Below are 26,778 nucleotides of genomic sequence, written 5' to 3' on the forward strand. Positions count from 1 at the left end.
TAGGTAAGGACATGGCAATATAAGTCTTCCCTTAAAACAACCTAAGTGGTCATTTTGGAAGAAGAGGTATACCAGTTCAATATGTGTCTTTATTGTATTCCAGGTTTAAATCACCAGAAAAGAACAAAGACTCCTGTTGTAGAATCTACTCAAATTCAATGGCCAAAATAGTGATGGGTTATTCTTTCAGATTCATTAGAGGATGTTCATACTCTGTACTACTTAGCATCTGCCTGCTGATATTCCCTCAGTTACCCTACTTAAGCTACCAAACATATCTAGTGTCTCCTATGGTCAGAAACATGTGCATCCCTGCAAATTCTGCAGTCACAGTTAGTTGCTATCTATGTCTCTTCATACCTGTGTATCAGGAAAAATTATCTATGTAATGTGTGTGGTCTCAAACCTCTTCCCTGTTACTTGACTTAGCCTCTGACCTTGAGCATTCTTCTCAGATGAACACATTCTTCCTCAGTATATCAGAGTGCTAAAGACTAATGGGAAAGTTCTGTGTTCTCTAGCTCTTCAAGTTCAATAAAATTGGCCACCTCTTTATTTCTAATTTCAAATGCACATATCTAGCATTTCCACTCACTTTGAAATCCCCATCCCTGGGCTTTCATCTGGTACTCTCCATAACCAGGCCTCTCTCCATTCTCTTCCCTTGACTGCACACATCTTGGGTCCATACCTCCTCACTCCCACACTGTGGTGAGACTCTTAAGTTTCTTTCAGCTTTTGACCATAGTTTCCTGTGCAGAATCTATGTGTTTGCCATGTCTGCTGCCTTCTGACACACTGACCATTTTTCTCTTCCTTCAGACCATAGAGAAGCACCATTTTCTGCATTTCCTCTCAAGCCTCAGGTCTGCTTGCCAGATCCTGTTTTACAGTCCCACAGCATTCCACATATCTTCTTTGTCACACTCAGGACAGCCATACTTACTTTCTGCATACTTTTTTATTCTTTTCCATACATGGCAGGTAATTGCTTTAAAACATTAGTTGACACATTTCCTGTGCTTTGTTTTTATGCTTAGGTTATCCTACACAAGGAAATTGCTTTCTGAAGGAAGATCATTATAGTTGAAAAACAAACAAACAAACAAAAAAAAAACAGAAGTCAAAATCTTGTTTTTGGAGTTTTAAATTTAAGGCCTTTAAAGTGGTTTTCAGTCTTTGAGTTTACCCAACCTAATCCCAACTTCCTGAAAGACTGAAGATTTCGAGGACACAAGGAAAAGGTGAGTCAAGGGGACTCACAGGTTGTCATCAGGGCCCTGTTCCAAGAAGTTAAAAGAACAAATGTGGAATCTTTTATATACAGTTCTCCATTACTGGAGCAGGGGTTGCCTGGTTAGTTCTAACTTGGGTCTATTCTCCTCTGAGGGGACATTTGAGTACAGGGGCACCTTTATCACCAAGAAGAGGCATTTAAGGAGGAAGGTTCCAGAATGTTTCCTCACAACAGGAATATTATGGAGGAGAACCACTCTGGGCTGTGTAAAATTTTAGTGAGAGAGATCAGTTCCACGGCTTTTAGGAAGACAAATCATTAGATGGGAAAGATCCAAGGTCAAGATTTCTTCCACTGGGCGTTCCGATCTAAGCAGGTTGGTACGTGGTCAGGGAAATAAACTGCGGTTCCAGAAGACTCTATCCTCTACAGCTTTAACATACCACAAACACTTGGAACTTATGGGAGAAAATCCAGAATCAACTAAGACTTCTTTAAAAATAACATTGACACACGGGTTTGAAGCAGACAGGACACTATGTAGAAATGGGCACTGCAGATCCTAATCAGCAGAGATTAGAAGCAACAGCAGGAACAACACATTTCTGCTTTCTTACAGTGTAGCTCAGGGCTCCATGGCTGCCTTAGCAACCTCCTTTAAGAACTCACAAGTAACTTCCATTCCCAAGTTTTCTTATTGGTTTCTTATGGTTGTTGGATTTAATGCTTCAAGAGTACGAAAATGGTAGGGGGAACCAATGTTATCTTTCTGTCCCTTCTGTAGGTCTTCCAAAAAAGTGTCTAAATATACCCCTTTATTTTTAAATCAATAAAAGGGTCTTAAAATGTAATGCTTCTGTAGTTAATTTTTTGGTTAGATGAGGTGGGTGGGGCAGTGGATACTGCACAGCCAATTACAGGTCACAATTTAATTCTTAGAAGGGGAACAGGAGGCAAATTGTGTATACATGTTTGTGAGCTGAGATTCAGTTATCCCATTCTGAATCCATGACAGGGACATTGTCACCACTGTTCAGTTTTACCCAAGCATCTAGGCAACTATCAGCTATTCGAGGCAATCAGTACATATTTTTGAATGAATAATAAAACTGATTAATGAGAAATAAATTGATGATAGGAGTCTGAGAGATGCTCAATGTATGAACAGCTTGCTGCACAAATGTAAGGAACTAAGCTTGGTCTCTAGCACCCATGTAAAAACCTGGGGCATTCTTAGCAGGAGTCAAAAACCCCGAAGGCAGGAAGGGAAAGACAGGGAGTCACTGTGGCTTTCTGGTCAATCAGTATCACCAAAACAGTGAGCTCCAAATTCAGTGAGAGACACTATCTCAAAAAATAAGAAAGTGATGAAGGCATTCACAGTCAACTTCTGGCCTCCACAGATGCACACACAAGCCAGCATCCCAACCCACACATATACACCATACACACACACACACACACACACACACACACACATACACACATACACACACACACACACAAACACACACATGCAGGCACACATACACACACTCGTAAGCAAACAAGGAAGAAAAAAAGCAATGGATGTGTATATATGGCGGTAGACAAGTTGGCATCACTTGAAGTTTTAGTGTAACATCATGACAGACTCTTGTGGTACTCACTGAGTGTTGCTGAAGTTTAGTTATTGACACACAGTGGGACAGCAAAGCCAGATTTTCTTGTATGTGAAGAGAGCCAGATGAATGCAACTGATAAATAGAAACAAAGATAGGGTAGACACCTTCCAAATCCAAGGGTGTAACTGCTGGTGTGAGATGTAGCAAAGCCCCCACGCCTATCACCAGAGTAAGTGACCACATGGGTAGTGATTTTCCCGTCAGCCTGGCTCCATGCACTACAGTGTGTATTTGGCAAAGACAACATCACAGATCCTGGATTATGTGGTTTGGTTTATGGTTTTGCTTTTTGTTTTTGGAGGGAGCTTGAGAGAGGGTTGGGGTTTAAATGGGAGTTGTTTGTTTTTGTTTTGTTTTATTTGAGTTTCCACAAAGCCCTGGTTGTCCTGGAACTGGTCTTGAACTCACAAAGATCTACCTTCCTGTCTTTCTTCTTTCCCACTTCTAATAGTCTCCCTTCTATGTTCAGCTCATTTTTAAAGTTTCTATATCTGAAAGAAAACATGCGATACTGTTTTTCTGTGCCTCGTTATTCGACATGTTATCATCCAGTTTCACTCAGGTTCCTGCAATGCCATAATTTCATTCTTCATTATGCTTAAATAATATCTTCTACTTTCATTCTCTACTTTATTTTTTAATGAAATAAGTAAATTTGAGATATCAAACAGCATTCTTTAAAGAGAAAAAAGTACTCTGGGTTTGGTGATGCATGTATATCATGTACTCAGGACATGGAAGCAGAATGATTTGAGGACTAAATATGGCTAGCCTGATCTACATGAGAAACCCTATTAAAATACATAAAGAAAGAAAGAAAAAGGAAAGATAAAGCTCAGAAAGAGTTTAGTGGGGCAATTTAGCACTGAAGAATGGTACTATAAACGTTAAAACGTTGCTGTGGCCAAGGGTTTAAAATATTTATAGGTATACTCTGCCAACTTTTCCAGCTTTGTTTCCCTCTAACACTGAGTTTTTGCATCATGCTGATGATTACAGTCAAAGCTTCCTATTAGTGATGCCAGGAAATACAAGAATCAGCCATTTTCAGATAAGTCCACTGGCCTATGAGCATTCTTGGTATTAAATTCTCAGGTGTAAAAATCCTATTCACTTTAACAGTGGTGAGAGTTGATGATACAATTGAGTAAGGTTTTAATTAATTTATCACAATTCTAGTTCATATCCAATACACCCCTGCAAACAATCCCAAAATGTCACCATAAACAACCTGCCAGGAAGGTATTTTGATCCAAATAGTTTATGTTCAACTATACCAAGAAGGACATGATTGCAGGTACAGCATATGCTTGACACTCCACATGATGCCATTTGGGTCTTTTCCTCTTTGAAATTGTATCTAGGCTATAGAGTAAGTTTCCCAATAGTATATACTATATATAATATATGTGTATGTATGTATGTGTGTATGTATGTATGTATATGTACATATATATATACATATTATATACACGAACACACATAAACACTATATATATACTATATAGTATGTTTTTTCCTTCAGAAAACTAATCAAAAGAGTTGGTGTTTCTCGTGGTACTATAGATCCACATGGCTGTCATACAGAAACACGTGTGCAGTAGTTGTGAATAAGGTAGTATACCCCTACAGTCTTCTTCATTGGTGTGCTTTCAGGCTACCCACTCATATAGCATGGTTGTCCATTCCCGATCACTGTAGATTTGACTTTATGTTTGATGACAAAATATTCAGTCCTGTACAACTATTTCAACTCTACTTTGTGCCTCTTTGACCTTGGGTAATTTAAACCTATTTCATTCCTTATGTTTTTAAAAGGAGGCTTAATGGAATTTTGAATTTTTCTATCACAAAACTTCTTAAGGTTTTTGTCAAAAATGATTTGAAATACCACATAAAATGATGTACTCATACCCCTCACTACCATCTCCAAATAACTGAATTACATAAATAAAACATTACACGAAAAGTGCTTGGCTACAATTTATGGGAGGTAACTTCAACAAGAGCAGGCTCATTGTAGGAAGTTCGGCCTACATAAATAAAAGGATCTTTCCTGATCCTTTTATTCTATACAGGAAGAGAAATTTATGTCAGTTTAAAAAAATCTATTACTGCTTCTCATAACTGAATCCATTATTCTCCCCCATGATCCATCAGGGTAAAAACAAGAATAATAGATTGCTTTGACAGAGCCTTGAACATAAATGTCTCCAAGAATCAAACACAGTGAGTTAAACAAGTTTCAGGTGGTATTAAAGCAGGAACGGATAACCATTTTATATTTCAAAGCCAGATCTTACTACAAATTTATTATCATCAGCTACAACATAAAAGTACACAGCATTTGAATTTGCACAATGAAAGGGGAATATTGTCCCTCATTTCTACATATGCCCCAGGAAGAATATGTCCTGAAGAGATGAACTCAGGAAAAGGAGTCCTTTTTTGTTTTCAATTTCATTTTAGACAACTAGTTGTTGAATGTCTGCTCCTTGGTTACACTAAACCAGATGATCTGAAATAAACAATTGAAGCTACCCCATGCTCTCTCAACTGATTAAAATATTAGTGGTGACCTTATCTTACAAATGCTTTTCCTTCTCTGAGCAGATCTATAGTCTTTAGACATGATCCAGATTAAACTCTTGAGAAATGTTTGAGATGATAAATGAATGCATACACGTACATAGATTAATTCCAACAGTTAATTCATATTAAATAGTTCGGTTAATGGACACCTACCCAGCAACTAATCTCTAATTTTATTCAAATAAGCAACTTGTCTTGGAGAAGTTCATATCCCCAGCTTCAGTGCAGATTTTTTTCCAAGCCAAACAACACTTGGTATTCACATTCACTGTACCAATAGCTGTCCATTGGCCACAGGACTGCATTTGCCACCTGCTTCCCCTCCAAAATGGGAATGGTGTGTGTGTGTGTGTGTGTGTGTGTGTGTGTGTGTGTGTGTGTGTGTGTGTGTATGTGTGTAAGAAGCTTTGGATAATGCCTAAGAATGAAATTGCCTATTTTGTCTTCTTGAATGCAAGAAAGCCACACTTACCACTGGTGGCCAACTGTGACCAGTCGAACATAGACGATGCTTGCGGTAGATGGGAAAGTTTGATAGAATTCAAGTCTTAAGTGGTCTAATGACTAGCTATAATTAACAATTTGTCAGCACCTAGAATCACCCAGAAAGAGTCACAATAAATTGACAGTGGTTCTCTGTATTAGACTGGCCTGTGGGCATGTCTGTAGAGAATTCTCTTAATTAAGTTAATTGATCCTGGAAGATCCAGCCCATTGTATGACATGCTATTTTCTAGGCAAAGGTGTCCCAAACTTTTTAAGAATGTAGAAATTGACCTGAGCACAGTAAGCAAGCAAGCAAGCCATGCATGTACATAGTGTATATCTCTCTCCTCTTTGACTGCATATGTGATATAATCAGCTTCAAGCTTTTGTCACTAGGACTTCCTGCTGTGATGCAATGACCCAGAATTGTAAACCTTCTAAAATAAACTTTGTCTCCTCTAAGTTTCTTTTTGTCAGGATTCTTACCATGGCAACAGAAATGCAGCTAGGATAGTGACATCACCAAACTGCTAATAATCCCTGATACTTTGCCTCCTAGTTCCTAGTTGAAAGAACTGACATGTTTCTTTAATTCCCAGGGGATCCTTGGGACCATCTAGATATTCTCTTCTCTCTTAAAGAAGGATGAAATATAAACTTGATATACTCTGTTTCCTTTTGGAAGGTTCATTCAGCACTGCACATTAGAAGATCCTGGAATATATGGAGCTGACTTTGGAGAAGTCTTGCTAACCAACCAATGAGACAGAACATTTGATAACTCATTGCCTAAGAAAACAGGGACGTTCTTACCAAGGTTAGAAAAAAATTAAGATACTCAAGAGCATCCAGTCTTAACAGACAAAAGCTACAGTTCATAACCACGTTCGGCAAGGCTTGGCCTGTCTTGCTGCCAATTTAAAATGAGACTGTCTGCCAAAGGAACTTTTTATTATTACTTAGAAGGCTGCAGCAATCCTCCAGCTCTCTGCTAGCTTCCCTAAGCCACTTTAATATCTATTTCTCAGACCTGGTAGGCAGTGTGGTAGTTCCCTTATATTCCCATACATAACAATTCATTGGCTTTGCAACCTGATTCCTGACATTAAGAGATTAAAACTAAGGCAGATGATTCTCCGATGACACATACTGAGGTATAAAGCAAACTCCATCATTTCCTTCTACAAAATGAGAAAGATTTCAATTCTTTTTCTCAACAGCTGCTTCATTTTCTTATGCATAGGAAAAATATGTGCAATTACTTCAAGTACAATCAAGTCATTTAACATGGCTTTGCCATCATTGTAGTTACAGGATATTTTAAAAGAGAGAAAAAAAAATATCTCAAAGCACAGGTCCTGCTGTGCAGAAAAGCAATCAAATTCCTTCATAATAACAGCCTGATGGGATTCAGCAATTTGAGGAATAATGAATAACCAGTCTAATCAGTAAACAGGAAAATGCCACAAGAGTAACCGAGTAAACACTGTCATCTGTTGATTCTCTTGATCGGCATCTCAAACAATAAATAGAAATGTGAGGAGTTCTCAAAAGGAAAAAAAAAAACTTCATTTTAGTGTGATTGATTTTACCAGGCAGTGAGGAAAAAAATGACATATCATCTTATACTGTCCTGCAGTGTTTCCTAGTCAATAAAATACACAGATTATCTTTTTGATACGGAATGCATGGGTAAGTTCATTCTACCACCTGAATATGTCAAAATAAGCTGATTTCACAGTTAGTTGGGTAGATGATATTTCTGGACTGATGAGCCCCACATTTTCATGTCTTCATTCTGTTTCTTCACTGTTCCTTGCTGTTTAGTTTATGAAGTTATTTGTATCTGAATAGGAACAGTCTTCTTCAAAGTAGTCTTCAAGTTTCCAATGCAGGGTCTCAAATGTTGGCCGGTGCTTAGGCTCAGCACTCCAGCACTCCAGCATGATGCTGTAGAACTGCTGTGGGCAGTTAGACGGCTGTGGTATTCTGTAGTTTTGACTCAACAACTGGATTACTTGAGCACCTGTCATACCTAAGACATACAGAATAGAACCAAAAAAAAAAAAAAAAAAGTGGACAATCAGAATCTTCAAATTATAGTTGACACTAAACTCTGGGTTATAAAGGAAATATTTTCCCTTGATGAAGCCCCCATCATGAGACCCACCATCCATTTTCCGGGCTGTAGACATTAAACCAAAACCTGCAGCAAGCCAAGTCTATAAGACTGCAATTCAAGAGCAAAGGAGAAGAAAGTAATAAACCACTTCATTAATGCAAATTATCATCATCAAATTTTATCTATCCTCCAGGCACATGGTATGGTCAGCCTCATAACTCTACCCTCTAAGTCTATGCAAAGCAGTTAAAGTCACATCTAAGCAAGTGACCTGCAACAGATAGGCCCACTTCTGAATTAATCACTCACCACTATAAGGCATTTTGCCGTAAGTAATGATTTCATAGAGCAGGATTCCAAAAGACCACACATCAGACTTAATGCTGAATTTATTAGTACGAATTGCTTCAGGTGCAGTCCACTTCACTGGCAGCTTTATTTCGTGTTTAGATTCATAGATGTCTTCATTATCCACCTGTTAATGCATCAAAGATTCAAACCAAGTTAGTAATCTGTTCTGCTGCCCTTGTTTACTTGTAACCTGAAAATTGTAGAGGCAAATATTCAATATGGGCTTAGGTCAATTTGCATTATAATATCAAATTCTAAACCAAACAAATAAGACTAGAAAAATCGGTGAAAGGTCATTAGCAAGATGTGTCTTGAAAGCCCGAGGTGCATCATTCTATTGTATTTGGGAGAATTTGTGACCATTTGGATTTATGTAAGTCCTTTACAGACTGAAGAAGAAAAAGGAGGAGAAGCAAAGGATGTCTGTTTTTGTTTTGTTTGTTGTTGTTGTTGGTTTTCTCTTAGTAGTGAAGAGCTATGGCTCGAGAGATAATTGAGTAGTTAAGAACACTTGTTGCTCTTGATAAGAACACAGTTTTGGTTCCCAGAACCCAAATGGTAGCACACACCCATCTGTAACTCCAGAGGATCTGGTACCTTCTGGCTTCTGTTGTGACATAAGTGCACAGATGCACATAAATGCAGGGAAAAAACACATATACGTAAAATAAATATAAATAAAACTTTTTTTAAAGCTGGCATTGGTTGCCATCTAAAGCACTTGCCAATACCAAAAAAAAGTGTTATGTGAATAATTTATTAATTTATCGACATAGTGGCTTTCTAATTAATTTCTAAAAATCAAGAAAGATGATATGAAAAGAGTCTCTACATGTTGTGTTTCATGTTCTACATTCATATCTTTAGTGAACAATGGGAAAATCAAAACTTAAGTCCAGATTCAAACACCTTATATGATGTCTTACTATTAGTCTTTTTGGATTCATTTTACAAAATAGGGTGAGTACTGGTAAATGAAAACCCAGTGGTTTAGTTTTAGAGATGGCTCAGTGGACAACATGCTTTCTCAGAAAGCATGAAGATATGAGTTCAGGTTGCCAGCACCCACACAAAAATTAGGTGATATGGTTACATGTCTGTAACACAGGGTTGAAGATAAAAATACAGGTGGATCCAAGAGACATGCCAGCCAGCCAGTCTAGCCAAAATGATAACTATAGGTTCAGTGAGAAATTTGCCCTATGGCAAGTGCAGTTTGTCTCAGGAGAGAGAGAGAGAGAGACAGGAGGGGGGAAGGGAGAAAGAGAGAGACAGACAGACAGACAGACAGAGAGAGAGAGAGAGAGAGAGAGAGAGAGAGAGAGAGAGAGAACAAGAAGTTGGGTGGGTAGAGAGGTGAGAGCTAGGTCTCAGAGAAGTTAGGGGGAAGGGGTGAATAATATCAATAAATATTGTATAAAATCCTCAAAGAATTACTAAAAGCATTTTATCAAGGTGTAGAAAGAATTGAAGAAGACATCTCAATATCAACTTCTGGCCTCTACATGTACTCACACAGAGAAGAATACACATGCACACATATGTGCAAGAATACACACAGCTAATAATTGTTGCAGAATCATGGTACCATGACCTCAGCCTATTGTCAAGTGAGCAAAGCTAGATACAGTCTATTGCTTTCTGGAAAAAGAATGTGTGAAAGCAGATGAGTGGTGCTGGTAGCATCTGACAGGAAATTCAACTATGAATTTAATTACCTGTTTATTAATCTACATGGACACTGTTTTATCTTGGTTGTCTACTCCCTAGAAATAGAAAGGCACTCTGTCTATAATGTCTTACATGACTTGTCTTTATCTATGGACCATAGATAGACAACACAACAGTTTTATTTGTTTCTTTTGTGTGTGTGGCTTTGTTACTCTTGTTGCAATTATTATTTGGAGACAAGGTTCAAAGTGACCTCAAATCCAAAATCCTCCTGCCTCACCCTCTTGACTGTTGGAATCCTAAGTGTTTAGTACCACATGTAGCCGAGAAATAGTTTTAAATAATAATTGTGAACTTATTACTGTATTAACCTTTTTGCTGTTTAACCTATTAAAAGAACTAATTAAAACAAAACTAAATCTACCTTAAAAACTCTTGCAAGTCCAAAATCTGCTACTTTGTAGATATTATGTTCACCAACAAGGACATTTCTTGCAGCCAGATCTCTGTGGATATAGTTCTGAGACTCCAGATAGGCCATTCCGGAAGCCACCTGTGCCGCCATGTCTACCTGTTGAATCAAATGGATTTTTGACCCACCATCATCTAAAAAGAGAGAGAGAGAGAGAGAGAGAGAGAGAGAGAGAGAGAGAGAGAGAGAGAGAGAGAAAATGGGAGATTATTTTGGAAAATATTGAACTAGCAAAGTAAATCCTGAGAAATATGATAAATTAATCATATGTGCTATGACACTAATCTAAAAAGAAAAAAGCAAAAGCATCCCATCATCCCAACACATGTGCTAATCTGTGTGTTTTCAGAATCACACACCATTGATTTGCCTCTTTATGGAAACTGTCAACTGGGGGCTTCTGCCTTTCTTTAAAGCATTTCCAGCATAGGGAGATGGCTCAGTGGGAAAAAACATGAATTTTACATCTTTAGCATCATTATAAAAAAAATCTGGTCATGGTAGCACATGCCTGTAATCCCAGTACTGTGGAGGCAAAGACAGGAAGACCCTGAGCTTCTTGGCCAGTCAGTCTCATCAGTCAGTGAGCTCCAGACCCAGTTACTTTGTCTCAGATCATAAACAGTTACTGAGGAAAGCACTCAATATTGACCTCTAACCTATATACACACACACACACACATACACACACACACACACACACACATACACACACACACACATGGGGTGGAGGGGGAAGCATATAATCTGGCTAAACCAAAGAAAAATTTTTATTCTTTCATCATATTTTTCTTTAAAATGAGCCCATGGACAAATTTTAAGGATATAACACTTATAAATGTATATACTACATTTATAGCCACATGCATAATGTATTTTTATTTTCCCTCTTGGCTTGATATTCTCAGAGCATCTCTCCAGATACAAACACACCTGAAGTGAACAGAAATTCACCTACTGCTCATTCTATATAGCTAGATATAGAAATTTACATACTATAATGGGCTTAATCATTAATAGAAGCAGACAGGGCTACCTTTGGAAACTCAAGTTTCATGTCACCCTCAGGTTAAACTACATACTGTTGGCAAGTATCTTCAAATATCTAGAGCACTGGGGTTATTTCACAAAAGTGTAAACATCTGTTCTCCTTGACTTCCTAAATCAAACACCAGTTCATATAGTGAATTGAATTTGTGGTCATTTAGGCTTAGAAACAAGCCCTGACATCACACGAAGCTATAGCACAGGAGTTAGGAAGATCACAATGACATCCGAGTATCAGACTTGAGATCTAGGCTACTTATTCTTCATCTTGCTTTGTGACTTTGAGCAATATGATTAACAGCCCTGTGCTTGAGTGTCTTCGTCTACATAGTGATAACAGTAATCAGCTCAGCGTATCCATTGTTAAAGTAGAATTTCAAATGAATTAAATATGTAAAGCCCTTAACACAATGCCAGAGAAGAGCCCAATAGACCCCCAGATGCTAACACTATCATTGCACCTGTGCAAAAGTGAAACCATTTTAGTTGCCTAGTGATATATATGACTTGCCTGTGTAGAATTAGCAGAAAGAAAAGAAGCCTGTGTGTCTGGAGCTCACAGTTTCAGCTAAACATATAAATTTAATGGTTGTGTTAAAGAGTGGGAACAAGTGTGTTAGATATTCTCACACTCATTAGAACACAAAACATTTAGACTTGGGAGAGAAGAGTCAACCTGTAAGAAACTTGAAAACGGTGAGCTAGAATCACGAAAGAGCAAGGTACTCTGGAAAGTCAAGGGTTTTAAAAGCAAATTATCATCATAGTCAGATTTGATACACAGACTCGACAACATAAAGGCTAAAAGGCATTTGTTAGCTGAAGTAATGAGAAATCATTGGTGAGCAGAGTAGCAGAAGGACAGTTCGACTAGAGGTGGTCCATAAGGGATGATGGCTTGTGAGTGAGGAGGGTGTGGAGACAGCCAGATGAAACAGCAAATACTAAAATGCTCGGCTGAGAGAAGGAGAGAAGAGGCCTACCGTTGAGTTCAGTGGCAAAGCTCCTGTCTAGCAGAAGATAAGAGTTCAATCTTCAGAACTAGGGAGAAAATAAGGAAGCTAAAAGGTTGTGGTAAGGTTAAAAGAAAATAGTAACTGGGAAATGCAGACAGCAAGGGTTATGAGTGCTAGGGTATTCAGACACTTCTGGGATGCCTGCTATATTCAGGTTCTGGATTTGGAAGATAACTGCATAGTTTCTTATTTATTCATATTGTAGTTACATGATAACTTATTGTATATGATTTATATATTTTCTGCATTTGTAGTGACTTTTCCAATGAAAATGAAAATAAATAAAACGAAGAAATAAATAAATTGGAAAGAGTTAAATATTATGAGCATTTGTATAATATACATGTGTGTCTGTGTGTATGTACACATGTATACACACAGACACACACACATAATTTCATGGAACAAGAATTATTAGTATTTGACTGATGGTTCTCCAGTCATTTGGTTCCCTATTTTGTTTTGTCCAGAACACACACAGAAAATCACATTTAAGCTGGGCCACTTTGCTAGCTTGAAGCAACAGGATGTGTGCAGGAATCAGTAGGATCTTCAGTTCAGGCCCTTAAATAGCCTTCAACTCCGAAGCAACAGAAATACATTTAATAATGTAAAGACCAGTGGGAAAAGTGTAAATCCTCATGTCACCTCTCGGCAAAAGACACCTAAAGGACAATTTAACTATATTAAAAATGGTTAATTTTATGTGAAAAGTCACAGAAGTTTTAAATTGTATGCTATAGTCTCTAACACTAATACTCAGTTGGGGAAAAAAAAGGCGTTATTGTAAAAATTAAATAAAGCTTAGCATGAAGCACAGTGACAACACATTGGTGCTCTGGTGGCCACACCAGCCTGCCTTTTGATACCAAATCTACCCAATAAGGAAAGAAGGATATTGGGAAGATGAGGCACTGATGGTTCCTCATATGTGGTAGGGAATTCTCTTAACAGCTTCTGCTGATCCTTGCCTCCTAGTCATCACTCCTTCCCTCAGGCTGGGCTGGACCCAGTTACACATATTTAATGCATAGAATAAGGAAAAACTGAACGTATAACATTTCCAAAAATAAGTGATAAAAAGCCCGTGTCTTCATCTTACTGATGCTTACTGCTCTCTTGCATTCTCACTTGCTCACACCATTGGGAATTTGTGAGCCATCCTGGGTGATAGAGTGTACAGGATAACTTTTTGCCAAAACCTAGCAAAGAGATGACTTCTTCAACTTAATGGCCCAGGATGAGCCAGCTCCTGCTAACAACCTGAGTTGGTTTGGTGACATATTCATCCCTGTTAGAAGTTTGAGATGATTTTGGCAAATGATGTCACCTTAGCCATGAACTATGATGCGTGAGCAACCACATTCCTAAACAGTCTTCATTAGGGTCACTATTGCTCTGAGGAAACACCATGACTAAAGGCAACTTGGAGAGGAAAGAGTTTTTTTTTTTAATTTCACTCACAGTTCCATATAGCGGTTCATCATCAAAAGCAGTAAGGGCAGGAACTCAAGGAGGGCAGAAACTGGAAGGCAGGAGCTGATGGAGGGATCATGCTTATTGATTTGCTCCTGATGGCTTGTTCAACCTGCTTTCTTATAGAGCCCAGGACCACTGGTCCATGGATGGCACCACCCACAATTGGCTGTGTCCTCCTCTATTAGTCACTAAGAGAATGACATATCGGCTTGTCTACAGCCTGATCTTATGAAGGCATTTTCTCGATTGAATGGTTCTCTCCTCTCAGATGACTAGCTTGTCAAGTTGACATAAAACTAGCCAGCACACCAACTGCAGCAACTAACATAATAAATGTTTGTAGAATAACAACAGACAACTAATCCAGGCTAGAAAAAAAACAAAAAAAAACAGTATCAGTGCTGTGCATGGCATTAAAGCAGAAACCATAGTCCCCAGGTTTAAAGACATGCACCTGAAATGAGTTGTTGCCCTTCCCAATAAATGGAGAATGAGAATATTTGTTTGTCTCATAAGAAAATGAGTTAAGTTCATGTTTTTAAGTAATCTGGAAAAAAACCTGCCACATACTAAGTACCACAGTATTTTATTTTGTTTTGTTTCTTTTAAAGATAAATGTTTGTGCCCTCTCCTATTGCTAGCTCATGTATTTGATTTCCAGTAAATTGCCTAATTTAATGTACAGACTAATATGTGAAATGTTGTTTGCTATTATTTCTACTTCGCTGGGCTTCTTACTACCCATAAGAACAGGCTTTAGGATAGAGATTCTAATCCAGGCAGGTCTGAAACTGAAATGTTATGCTCTCTCAATAGCTAATCTGTGCTGTCTGCCTAGACATGCCTTTTCTGTGACTCTTAAACATACACCAGTGAGGGATTGTGGAGCCATCTCATGTTTCTGTAGAGCAACTATTATGCATTTGTATTTGACTGAAGGGGACACTAGTGAAAATAATATACCTGCCTGCTTCAGTCCTCTTCAGCAAACGCTGTATGAAAATCATGAACCATGTGTCAGGACAGAACTTATCAAAACAGAAAGTGTTTCCTACTCCATAAAGGGCACATCAATGTTTGATGTTTGCTAGATGTCATATAAGTATTCACTGAGCAAACTAAATAATAAAAGAAATCTCAACAAACTAAATGAAATACAGGTATTTAATTCCTTTTAGTTTCAGTAATATGTTATTAGTGAAATATGTATGTAGGCAGACATATTTCATTATATCGCCCTAATTACCAAGGTTTTCTTAAATGGTATATATTAAAGGGTCAATAAGTGAGCCATTAAGTATTTATTTTGCTGCCAAAATGTGAGTAAGAGTTTTACAATTTGTAGGTATTCGATATGTAAAGATTCTTTTACAGATTTAATTATGAATGAGCAAATCGTTGCTTTACATCTGACTTCTCCTAAATGCTTGCAGCCAAACATTGGAAAGAACATCCTAAGTCACATCAGTATCACCCCATCTCTCCCATTACACTGACTAGTTTCAGTGTATCATGAGATCTGCATAACTTAGAGTATGCTCAGCAAATATCTTCAGTAGAAAGCAATATAAAACTAACATCCACCATACTTTCATAGTTTTACAGGCCTGTATAAACTGCCCATGTATGTTTAATGCTTGAATTACTTGGGTTGAGTGAATGCAAAAGACCTCTTTCCCTCTGAATTTTGATCAGTAGGCAATTCGGCTGTTCATACTTGATGCCGGATATCCGCTTCTCCCGTCTGTCTCTGTCTTGACACTTAGTAACACTGCCATGTAACAGAAATGCTGTCACTTTATCATAATGTGAATACATAGTCTACATTCTTCCCTTCTGTTGATTAAACATTCATGTTAAAAATGAGAATGTCCACGATTTTAGACATATTTTTAAAATGAACCACATAAAATGTGGAGTTCTGAAATATATTCTTCCACAAAGGTTATTTCTCTGCCTTTTATATGTTGGTTACTGTTTCTCATATGAAGATGTAAGCGTGTCTTTACCCTCTTCTGAAATTATTTAAAACTCTTATCTCTTTCATCATTATAAGTATTAAGCCACTGCCACCTAAGGACCAGCTGCATAATGGTGAAGCCTTCCACTGATGTTTGAGCATCTGCAACAGGCACCTGCTAACTCTCTGGAAGTTCCATTGCTGTCATCAGAAGCTGTACCTAGCCCTACCTAGCTAATCTTAGAGTACTTCAGATATCTCATTTGTACATCGACCCCTGAGTGACTCCAGAACTGACCTGAGTGGCCCCAAAACTGAATCTTGAATGCCATTCTGCTGGCTCATAATCAAACAAGTTTGAGTAGCAGCAAACAAAGATCTGAACAGCCACTCTACACAAATGGGACAAACATACATGCCAAAAATCACTACCAACAAGCTAACTCCAGATGCCAAGGTCCTTTTACAAAAATATAATATGAAAAACCAATAATACATCTCAAAAAATTAGTACTACCACAGTAATGTTCTCTGGGAAAACAACTTAGATGATACACAGGACAATGATTTAGAAATAACAATTAGAAATATGTTCAAGAAAATCAAAGAGGATGGGAGTAAACACTGACTAGATGAAATTAATGAAACCATGAATTACATTAGGAGAGCATCTTAGATAGAAGAACTATCAGTTGTTGAGAAATCTGAGGATGGAAGTCACAGACTGACAAAAGCCAAAGACACCTTAGAGAAAATCAATTCATTCTGTGCTCAGGATAGGCCTAAATATTGGGAATTCAGTTCTACCTAATTGCTACAGGTGACAATTGCTAAGTACTTTATTAGAAATGATGGAAACAAATTCTTCTGCTTTGTCCTGGAAATAAAGCAGAAGTGTCATGGCTGATGGAATTCTGTGGTGGGTCACTATTCTGAGGCTGCTAAATTTGGTGACCATGCGCAAGGGAGCTAAGTATACTTTGGCTTTTCACAGCACTATGTAGGACACATCTTTGTCTCCATCTTTCTTGCTTTACAATTTAGAATTACCAGATTCACAAGTCCCCCTCAAAAGCAGAGGATGCTCTCCTCCTGAACTCTTCCCCTCACTATTCTCACTTGCTCACAATTCTATCAGTCTTGCTCTGATACTGCAAAAATTAGAGGAGGTCTCTATTTTTCAAGCTCAAATTATTCTGCTGGTACTTTATCTCCATTTTGAGCATCTTGTTTCAGTGCTTATTATTTTTTGAATTATTCATTTGTAATAATTATTGCAGTGCCCTTACTTTGACTGCCAGAATCAAATAAAAGAATAGAGTAATACTATATTTCTGCTTTTTAGTCTAAAATTTCTAAGGTTGACTAGCCATAGAAGTAGCTTCAAATAACACACACAGATGTGTGTGTGTGTGTGTGTGTGTGTGTGTGTGTGTGTGTGTGTGTGAGAGAGAGAGAGAGAGAGAGAGAGAGAGAGAGAGAGAGAGAGAGAGAGAGAGAGAAACTTAAAAACAAAGCCTCAGGTGCTTTTTTAAAAAAATCTTTCTCCAACGTATTCCAGGTCCATAAAGTCTACTCCACAGAAAATATTTGTTCATGACTAATAATGTTCAACTAGCTGGCGAAGGAAACACACAAAATAGCCACTCACACATTCCCACACTACATATAAGTACTCTGATGTGTCTATTGTGAACTACTAGATCTTTCAGTGCATAAATATGTTTGCTCTTTTGAGATCAGAGAACATATTCCATTAAATAGTAGTTGAGCTGGTCAATGTTACAACATCCATTCTTACAGATACACACATTGTAAACATCTTTTGGGTTATAGGAGGTTTGCTAAATTGACATTTAAGGGACTAGCTAAACTGAATTCCTCCTTGTCTTCCTTTTATTAAGCCTTCAGCTTACTTTGGAGATATTCTTGCAGACTTCCATGTCTCATCAACTCTGTAATAATATAAATTGGATCTTCTAAAGTGCAAACAGCATAAAGCTGGATGAGCTTTGGGTGTCTTAGGCTCTTCATTATCTGTGCCTCCCTCAGGAAGTCATTCGGATCCATTGAACCTGAAACAAGAAGAGGAGGAAATCACTTTATGTCACTGAGGCATTCCTATCCCCACAGCAGCCTGGTGGGAAGCACCAAGATTGCCTCCTGCCTCTCAATAATCTAAGAGCATCAGTGCCACAAATCTTCAGAGTTATCAAAGAATGGAATCAGTTCAGCCAGGGCAACCTAATTACTACATGTGCCATTACGTCAGGGTTATGCAGTTTATGTGCTATGGTGTGTAGGTGAAGAGCAAGTGAATTCAGGTCCGGATGACAAATGAAACAACATAGAGATACTGACAGTGTAATTGATGGCATGAGACAGGCATCCTCACACAAAGAGAGAGTGCCCATTAACACAAACACAGGCAGACAGAGAATGTTTAATTACTCCAGTCAGAGATCTTGGTTTTAGATCCAGAGAGGACTGACTTCTGCCCTGTCCTTGGTGCCCAATCTGGGAACAGCTGAAAAGCACTTTAAAACTATGACTTGGTCATATTCCTTTCCTTGATTTTGTAGAAATATAGGATGTAGGACAACTAAGAAATATTCAGGGACATTTCCAAAAGCTAACAGTGAGTTTCACCATTTTATATGTTTAATGTCAAACTGGTACACAGCCTTTCTCAATTATCCATCCAGTTCCTCCATCAGAGCCCTAAAGGTTTGAGACTCTGAAGGCTCCTTTGAAAACTCATTACAGTTAGATTGATTTTAAATGATACTCTAACTCTACATGAGTAAGCGTATCATTCCAATTTTACTTGAACTCTAACTCATATGCAATGTATCAAAGAGTTAATATCAAATAAAAAGGAGAAGGAACGATGCCTGGAGTTTACATTTCAACAGTAATTTTTAAGTCTCTTATTTTTAGTATATAATGTGATTGATCATATCTTGATATTCACTCAGAACATCATTCCATTCATCATCTGCTCCAGACAAAGACTTCATGGTTGACATGGGAACCCAGACATAGATACATTTCAACACTGTAAGGGTTGCACTGCGACTTGTTTGTCAATGTGATGATGTTAGTTCACGCTAAGTAGTGAAACAGTCTATCTTTGCAAAGCCTAAGTTCAGCCTCCAGGCTCAAAGTTGAATGTTAAAACAATTGCAGCTGTACTGCTAGCTCTCTTCGTAGTCTTGAGCAGGGTGGCTGATCTCACTAAACTTTGGGATAATAGCAGTGCCCAGCACTGCTACTGTTGTTGATGAAGGTGGTAGTGATAATGATTTTACATATTCTTAGGAAAATCAAATACATTAATTGTGGCTGGAGGGAAGAGACAAGGTTGTAAAGAGGTAAAGAAATAAAGCTATTCTCTTCTTAAGGGAACTATTTCTGAGCTCCTACAGTGCCAGAACATTACCACTGGTCAAAAAAGTTTAAAATTTAGAATCATAGTAGAAAAATGCAGACGGTAATAAAAGAGACACATAAATCATACCAAATCACTTTTTTTTTTCTCAGTGGTTAAAAATAACCTATATCAAACATAGATGTAATATGACCCTCTCCTCAAAAAAAAATTATAAAGATATATCTGGCTCATGAAGGTTGAAGTGACAGTAGTCTTTATAATCATTATTCAGACAAGTTCTAGAGGATATGTAGACAATTCCCAAGTCAGACTATCTATAAGAACTGAATCTGACGCACAGTGGGAGCCCCTGTAGGTGAGGACTACTCAGAACTTTCATGGCCAGGCCTGCTATAGCTGACCAGAGGAAGAGAGTCCCGATCTCAAGCCAGCTAGTAAGTCAACATTAAATATTAATTTTTGTCTGTCAAAACTAGTGTGGGAGTTGATTTCAGGCTCATCTTTATTTCGTGGTAGTCTGCTAGGCAATAAATAGCTGCTAAGATTGATTAATAGCCCCAGTAAAGTGAAGACATTTAACCAACCACCAAAGCTGTTTGCTGCTATTACACTGTAAATCAATAATAATTATTCCTGTTGGGAGCAAACTATCATGACTTTTTTTTTGGTATAAGAAATATGACATTTTTGTTGTTGTTGTTGTTGTTCTCTCTTGACCTCCAGAAAGCTTTCCGTAGAGAGCACTGTTAGAAAGAACAGCCTGCTGTTTATCTTTAGAAAGGGATAATTTAGATTGGACAATAAAGTTTCATCTCAGTTCTCAACAAGATTAGCATTAGAAGTGCATGTGAGTGGTGACTGTGAAGCAATCGATGCTGGAACAGATTGTCCTCACTGGCAATCATTGGGTGACATCTAGCAATATACAAGTGTCTCTCTGGTGTTCTATCCAGCAGATATGGATACTGGAGCCAAACTCCTGTATGATCAAGCCTGTGCTTGAGAGCTCTGTCTGGAGCTGGAAGCTAACACTTCATTAAGAACTTCTGGCATTAAGAACCTTTGTGACCACTGGTCTAATCTGTCCTCATAAGATTCTAGCAATGGGGAACTGTTATGATTCCTATATCGCGATGAGGAAAAAAAGTTTTATGAACTATCCAGAGGCACAGCGATGGAGCCAAGTTTGAACTCAGATTTATCTTACCCCAAAACTTCTTGCTCTGACCTGTTATACTATAATACCCCTACATGTTCAGTCCCCAGCATCCTTAATGTCTCAGCTGGTTTTCTTCACAATGCCCCATGCCAGAAACAACATTTAACCCTTCATTTGATTGTTAAGTTAGATCCAAACAACTGTAAATTATTTTCCTTGGAAACTAATGGCTATCTGAGACAGTAATACAGGACAGTTAAAAGGAGAAAGGGAATTACTTTGTAAAGTAGCACAATCAGAGTAGAGTACTGCATGACTTCTCAAATGTTGCAATCCGATCAAGTCCTCATGTCTGGGTTGATTTTTGTGTGGATTTCCCATTTGATAATAGCAATCATCAAAATTTGGCATAGAGAAATCAAACTGGAACTAAGCTGGAAGCTTTCCCTCCACTCCATAGCTTTCACAGTTTGGGGGATGAGGAGAGGCTGTTGTGCAGGCTGCTAGGAAAGAGAACATACTCGATCTTGCTCAGCTATACACTCAGCATTCTAGAATACTGACCTGCCAGGTAAGATGTAGTTTAACTAGTGGTTATGATCCTTGCAGCATTATTAGAGCTAGATATGAGGTGGTCAGCACCTCGTATTGTGCTACCATAGAAAGCTATGGCAATAGTGTCAAGACCGTTATGGTGATAACCAGATGCTCTTTTGATGGGATTTGAGGCCCTGTACGTGGGAAGAAATCTATGCCTGAAATGGGAACCTGGTTCAAAAGTACATATGGCTAGTAGAGTAATAGGTCCTAGAGAGGAACCTATTACTCTTGTTTTACTAAATTAATATGTTGTTGAGTTGCTTTCTAAATGTCTACATTTATATCCCTAGATTAGGCTGCTCTCAGCTGTGGTCAGAGAAGCTTCTTTATGTGGTGTGTAGTGGCTAGTGCAAAGATGCATAAAATTTCAAAGTACTGAGAATAAGTGACTGATGAGAATTCACAACTAAACAGGACATCTATTATCAGTCCTTACACCAAGGCTCAGGGGACATTCTAAAAGGGAGAAAAGGAAGAGTGGAGAGTAAGAAAAGAGTGCAGGATAGGCAGGAATCCTGTGAATCGCTATCTTCTGATAATGTTGGTGCACCCACAAACCCAAGGCAGCTGTGTTTGCCTGTATAAGACCTGCTCACAATTGTGCTTGTCAATATTCCATTATATATGTAGAAGGGTATTGTGAGGAGCCACCCCTTCCTGGAGAGCTACTGGAAGTTAATGGCTTTAGAGACAGACAGACAGAGAGAAAGAGACAGAGAGAAACAGAGAGACAGAGACAGAGAGACAGACAGACAGACACAGAGACAGACAGACAAAGACACAGAGATACAGAGACAGACAGAGAGACAGAGAGAGACACAGAGACACAGAGGCAGAGAATTATTTTCTTCAGTGATGTACCCACTGGTAAGTTTCCCGTGTTCTAGGGAATATCACCCCTATCCAACTCTGATTAAATTTACTTTATCATCATCATCAAAAAAATAGACATAAAAGTAGAAAGGTATTTGTGGGAATAAAGGGGGAAATGAAAGCATGATGGTGTGTGTTAAAATGATTTAAAAATACATTATAAACATGTACACTCATATAGAATTGTCAAAGGACATATCAAAAATGATTCACAAATATGGTGTCAACAAAAATAATACAACACTATCAAAAGCTGAAACCCTACATTACTTAAATGCAGCAACTTTGGGTCATATTCAAGATGTTATTCCCAATGTCCCTCAGCTTATCTTATCAGCTCCTTGGGATTCCCAAAAATACCTTAACACAGAGTTTGGGAAACATAGTACTATACATACTAACATCTGAGAAATGCTAAATTCTTAAGTTCAGTCACCAGGAGGCTTCTAAAAAAATGTTAAGCACTGTGGACTAGGAAATAATGAAGGTCCACAGAGCACTGTAGTCTACCCAATAGTTACAATCCTTGCATTGTTATTAGAGGTAGATATGAGGTGGCCAGAGACTCACATTGTATTTCCATAGAATGCGATTTCTATGGAGTGTAACTAAACAATGACAACTATGGGTCAGAAGCTCTGCCATTTACTAACATTATAATAACAATAACAATATACATTTTTATGACTGACTTTGAACCAGGAACTATACAATGTGTCTCTGCTAATGACCTGATTTAGTTTTTATAATAACTTTGCTAGAGTGGCCTTAGCATTATTACTATTTTTATCATGCACAGTTCATCTTTAATAAAGAATGCTATTCCTTGAATAATACTAGCTAGCTTGTCATCTGACTGTGTGTGTGCATGTATGTGTGTATGTGTGTATGTACGTGTGTGTGTGTGTGTTTGTGGGTGTGTTTAAGTCAAAGGCCAAGATCAAGTGTCTTTATCAGTCTACACCTTATTTTTTCGAAACAAAACCTCTTCGCGATTTGAGTTCAAAGATTCAGAGACACTGGCCAACAAGAGTCCTACTGCTGGGATTTCAGGTGTGCACTGCCATACTTGACTTTTCACATGGGTGTTGGGGAAGGGGGAGGGTCAAAGTAAGGTCCTCACATGTGTATGTTAAGTGCATTTCCAACTGAGCAATATCTCCAGCCCCTGCATCTGATTGGTAAAGTATGTTTTGTCAGTAAATTACAAAAAAAAAAAAAAAAAAAAAAAAAAAAGGAAAAGGAAATCCTAACTTTTCAAAAGGCAGAACTGGAGGTATTTTAAGCTTCACTGAAATGAGAACATGCTTCTGTCTTCCTATTTTAAAAGCTATCACTAGTTTATAGTCACCTAGGGTAGAATGATGGCAATATCTGCTTGCTGCCAGCACTGGCTATCCTATGAAGTCTATGGCATTTACGATGGGAATCTGTAATAAAAAGAAAATCAATGTATGCCATTTAACCTTTGACATTCTCATACCTGGTTTTAAAGTTTTTACAGCTACTGGAGTAGTGTTATTCCACAGACCTTCCCAAACTTCTCCAAACTGACCAGATCCTAGTCGCTTCAGAAGCTGTATGGAGTTGCGGTCTATCTCCCACTGGTCTGCAGTTTTATACGACAAATCAAAAGGGGTTGGTACCTGGATCTGTTTCAGAGAAAAAAAGAGAATACTTGTCAGAAATAAGATATGGCACTAGCTTAGACAAAGATCCTTCCCATGTGACTCTGGTAACTTAAGTTTGATTCCTGGAATCTATGTAGAGTTAGAAGGAGAGGTATGGCTACATACAGCTGCCCTCTGACCTCTGAATGCACGATAGTACTTAAGTGTACACGTTCACGTATATAACATTTTGATTAAAAAATCATCTTTAGACATCCCCCCTCAGGGCTCCAAGGACTAAACCACCAACCAAAGAGTACACAGGGGGTACCCATGGTTCCAACTGGATATGTAACAGAGGATGGCCTTATCTAGAATCACTGAGAGGAGAGCCCCTCCTGTGGAGGCTTGATGACCCAGAATAGGGGAATGCTAAGTTGCTGAGGCAGGAGTGGGTAGGTGGGTGAGAAAGCATCCTTATAGAAGCAGGGGGAGGGAGGAGTGGAAAGGGGGCTTGTGGAGGGGAGACCGGGAAGAGGGATAACATTTGAAATGTAAATAAATAAAATAGTCAAAACAAAATGAAAAAAAAAGAAAAATAGTCTTTATTTTTTAAGAAAAATATTGATTCTAAATACCGAATGTGGTAAATTAAAACCTGTACTGTTAAGTCTGTAAACCAACTCTCTGTCATGTGTTCCAGCTCTGTTTCCATCCACCCCACCAGCATTCAGTGTCATCCTCATAGGAGTCTGCGGGAACTCTCTGCCTCCTGCCTTGCTGGATCCTGTCTATATGATGCTGAACTAGTAAAGCTCTTTCCCTCACAAGTCTTTCCTATATTCCTTGGCTGTAGCATTTATTACATGCATCACATCCCTTTGCAAAACGAAACCATCAATTTTCAAATCCATTTTTGTCATTTCTCTTTGTTTTCTATTCACTCACTTACCTCAATTAATAAGTAATTTTCAGGCAGGAAGTAAGCACCTTCAGTAAATAAAACTGGCAGGGACAATTATATATCAGAGCACTGTAATGGTAATTTGAATAGTCAACTTGATTGGACTGAGACACACCTAAGACAGATTGTCAAGACCCCTCTGGCAAACCTCTGTCGCCCAGAATATTTGTATTATTATTCATAACAGTAGCAATATTACAATTATGAAGTACAATAAAAATAATTTTGTGGTTGGAGGTCACCAACCATGGGGACCTCAAAGGGTCACAGCATTAGGAAGGATGAGAACCACTGACCTAAGAGATTAATTAAATAAACTTCTAGGTACATCTCTGGTGGCATTTCCAAAGTCGATTAAGTCACAAGAGCTCTGTTATAATCAAAGGCTTGATCTTTGGCGCTCTTATGTGATGATGATCCTCCTAGGCATTCTTAAAGGAAGACAGGTCTATTGGTTAGTGCTGGGATGTTTCCTTGGAGCTGTATCCCTCATGTGGTTTCCCTCCTGTAGTCTCCCTTTTATATACTTCCTGTCTGCCACAAACCTGCTCAACCATAAGCTCCTGCCTCCATGGTGCCCTGCCCAGGTGTGCAGACAAAATAAATCTTTCCTCCTAGGTTGTTTCTGTCTCTTTCTCCTGTTCTCACAGGAGCACTATGGGTAGTAAAACTTATTGTCAGGTCTATTGCATATATTATGTCTCTATTGCAGGTACCAAGGTCGACTACAGAGGTTCTCAACCTTCCTAATGCAACCCTGTAATCCTTTAATACAGTTCCTCATATTGTGGTGACGCCAAGCCATAAAATTATTTTTATTGCTACTGTTAAGAATTGTAATATAAATGGTTATGTTTTCCAATGGTCTTAGCTGACCAACCCCTGTGAAAAGGTCATTCAACCTCCCCCCAAAAAGAGTATTGACCCACAGGTTGAGAACAGCCTATCTAATATAAGGGCACAAAATAAGATAGTAAAGGAATCAGTGTGTCTCTTAAAAAATAATTAATAAAACAAATTTCCTTTAAAAATGAACATGGGATAGTACTGACAATAATAGTTTCCCTATTCCTGCCCTAAGTAACAAAATGATTGTGTTTTTCTATAAACTGTCAGCAAATGACAAATGCTTGAGTGTCTAAGGGGAAAGTGTTAACTTGAATGTTAAGTGAATTCAGCTAAAATACTTTTACCTTTAAGCATGGCTTCTCCAACTTGACACACAGCCCATCACTTGTTGTGGTATAATAGCTCACAAATTCATTCAGGGTTGAAAAGGCTTTCCTCCTAGTGAGGAAGAAGCCACCTTCATCCAACCTTCTTATTCTGTAGTGCTTCACAACACCTTCATCTAAAACTAGAACACAAAACAAATCCTGTCAATAACGGCATCCCCGAACCCACACAGTTCTTTGTGGCCGTTTGTCACTGTATGGAATGAAATTTTCACAAAACTGGTATCTTTCAACTTTGTCACAGAATATATGAAATTTACAAAGGGACACACCCAAAATTTGTGGTGGGGAAGCAGGGGCACTCGGAGACCAGACTGAAGGAAAGAGAGAACAGAAACTAAAAAGTAAGAGTAACAGTAAAACATCCCAGGCATAGAAGGCTAGCAAGCATCACTGATGAAAGCCATAAAGTCTAATCTGTTGTTCTAGCAATGGAAGCAAAAAAATCTTGATCTAGTTCAGAAATCACAGCATCCAAAGATAATGGCACAAGGTGTTGAGAAAAGCTCAAATCATGCTGGTCTTTTACCTCAGGAAATCTAATAATGGGAAGAATGAAACAGAGTAAAGTATTATAAAGAATTCCACAGTGCCAATGCAAGTCACTGTGTAGGTACCCTTCCTTGCAGACTGATAGCAGAAAGATCCAACACAATGCAGCAGAAGAGATTTTATGGAGCCTAAAATGTGGTTTACATGTTCCCCTGCAATATTGTTTATTCCACAGACAAATCCTATGGCATCTGCAGGGATAAAAACCCACATTACTTTCTGGTAGTTTTAGTGATCAGGGAAATTTTGTTCCATCATCAGCCACTAATCACTTTCTCTTGATAACAATATTAC

At 38.3% G+C, this 26,778-nt stretch overlaps 1 protein-coding gene across 1 annotated transcript in view; it reads right to left on the minus strand.

Moving 5' to 3' along the window:
• Window positions 1-5,156: 5,156 nt before the first annotated feature.
• Frk (fyn related Src family tyrosine kinase) overlaps window positions 5,157-26,778 on the minus strand; it is an 89,319-nt gene continuing 67,697 nt past the window's right edge. Inside the window, exons 3-8 of the mRNA XM_034524882.2 lie at window positions 25,891-26,054; window positions 23,607-23,775; window positions 18,014-18,172; window positions 10,548-10,729; window positions 8,411-8,576; window positions 5,157-8,014 (exon numbers count right to left, since the gene is read on the minus strand). Coding sequence (XP_034380773.1) covers window positions 7,803-8,014; window positions 8,411-8,576; window positions 10,548-10,729; window positions 18,014-18,172; window positions 23,607-23,775; window positions 25,891-26,054 — 1,052 coding nt within the window. The 3' untranslated portion in view covers window positions 5,157-7,802. The remainder of the gene's footprint in view (window positions 8,015-8,410; window positions 8,577-10,547; window positions 10,730-18,013; window positions 18,173-23,606; window positions 23,776-25,890; window positions 26,055-26,778) is intronic.

Source organism: Arvicanthis niloticus, chromosome 20 (genome assembly GCF_011762505.2).
Source record: "Arvicanthis niloticus isolate mArvNil1 chromosome 20, mArvNil1.pat.X, whole genome shotgun sequence".
In the NCBI taxonomy this organism is placed as follows: Eukaryota; Metazoa; Chordata; class Mammalia; order Rodentia; family Muridae; genus Arvicanthis; species Arvicanthis niloticus.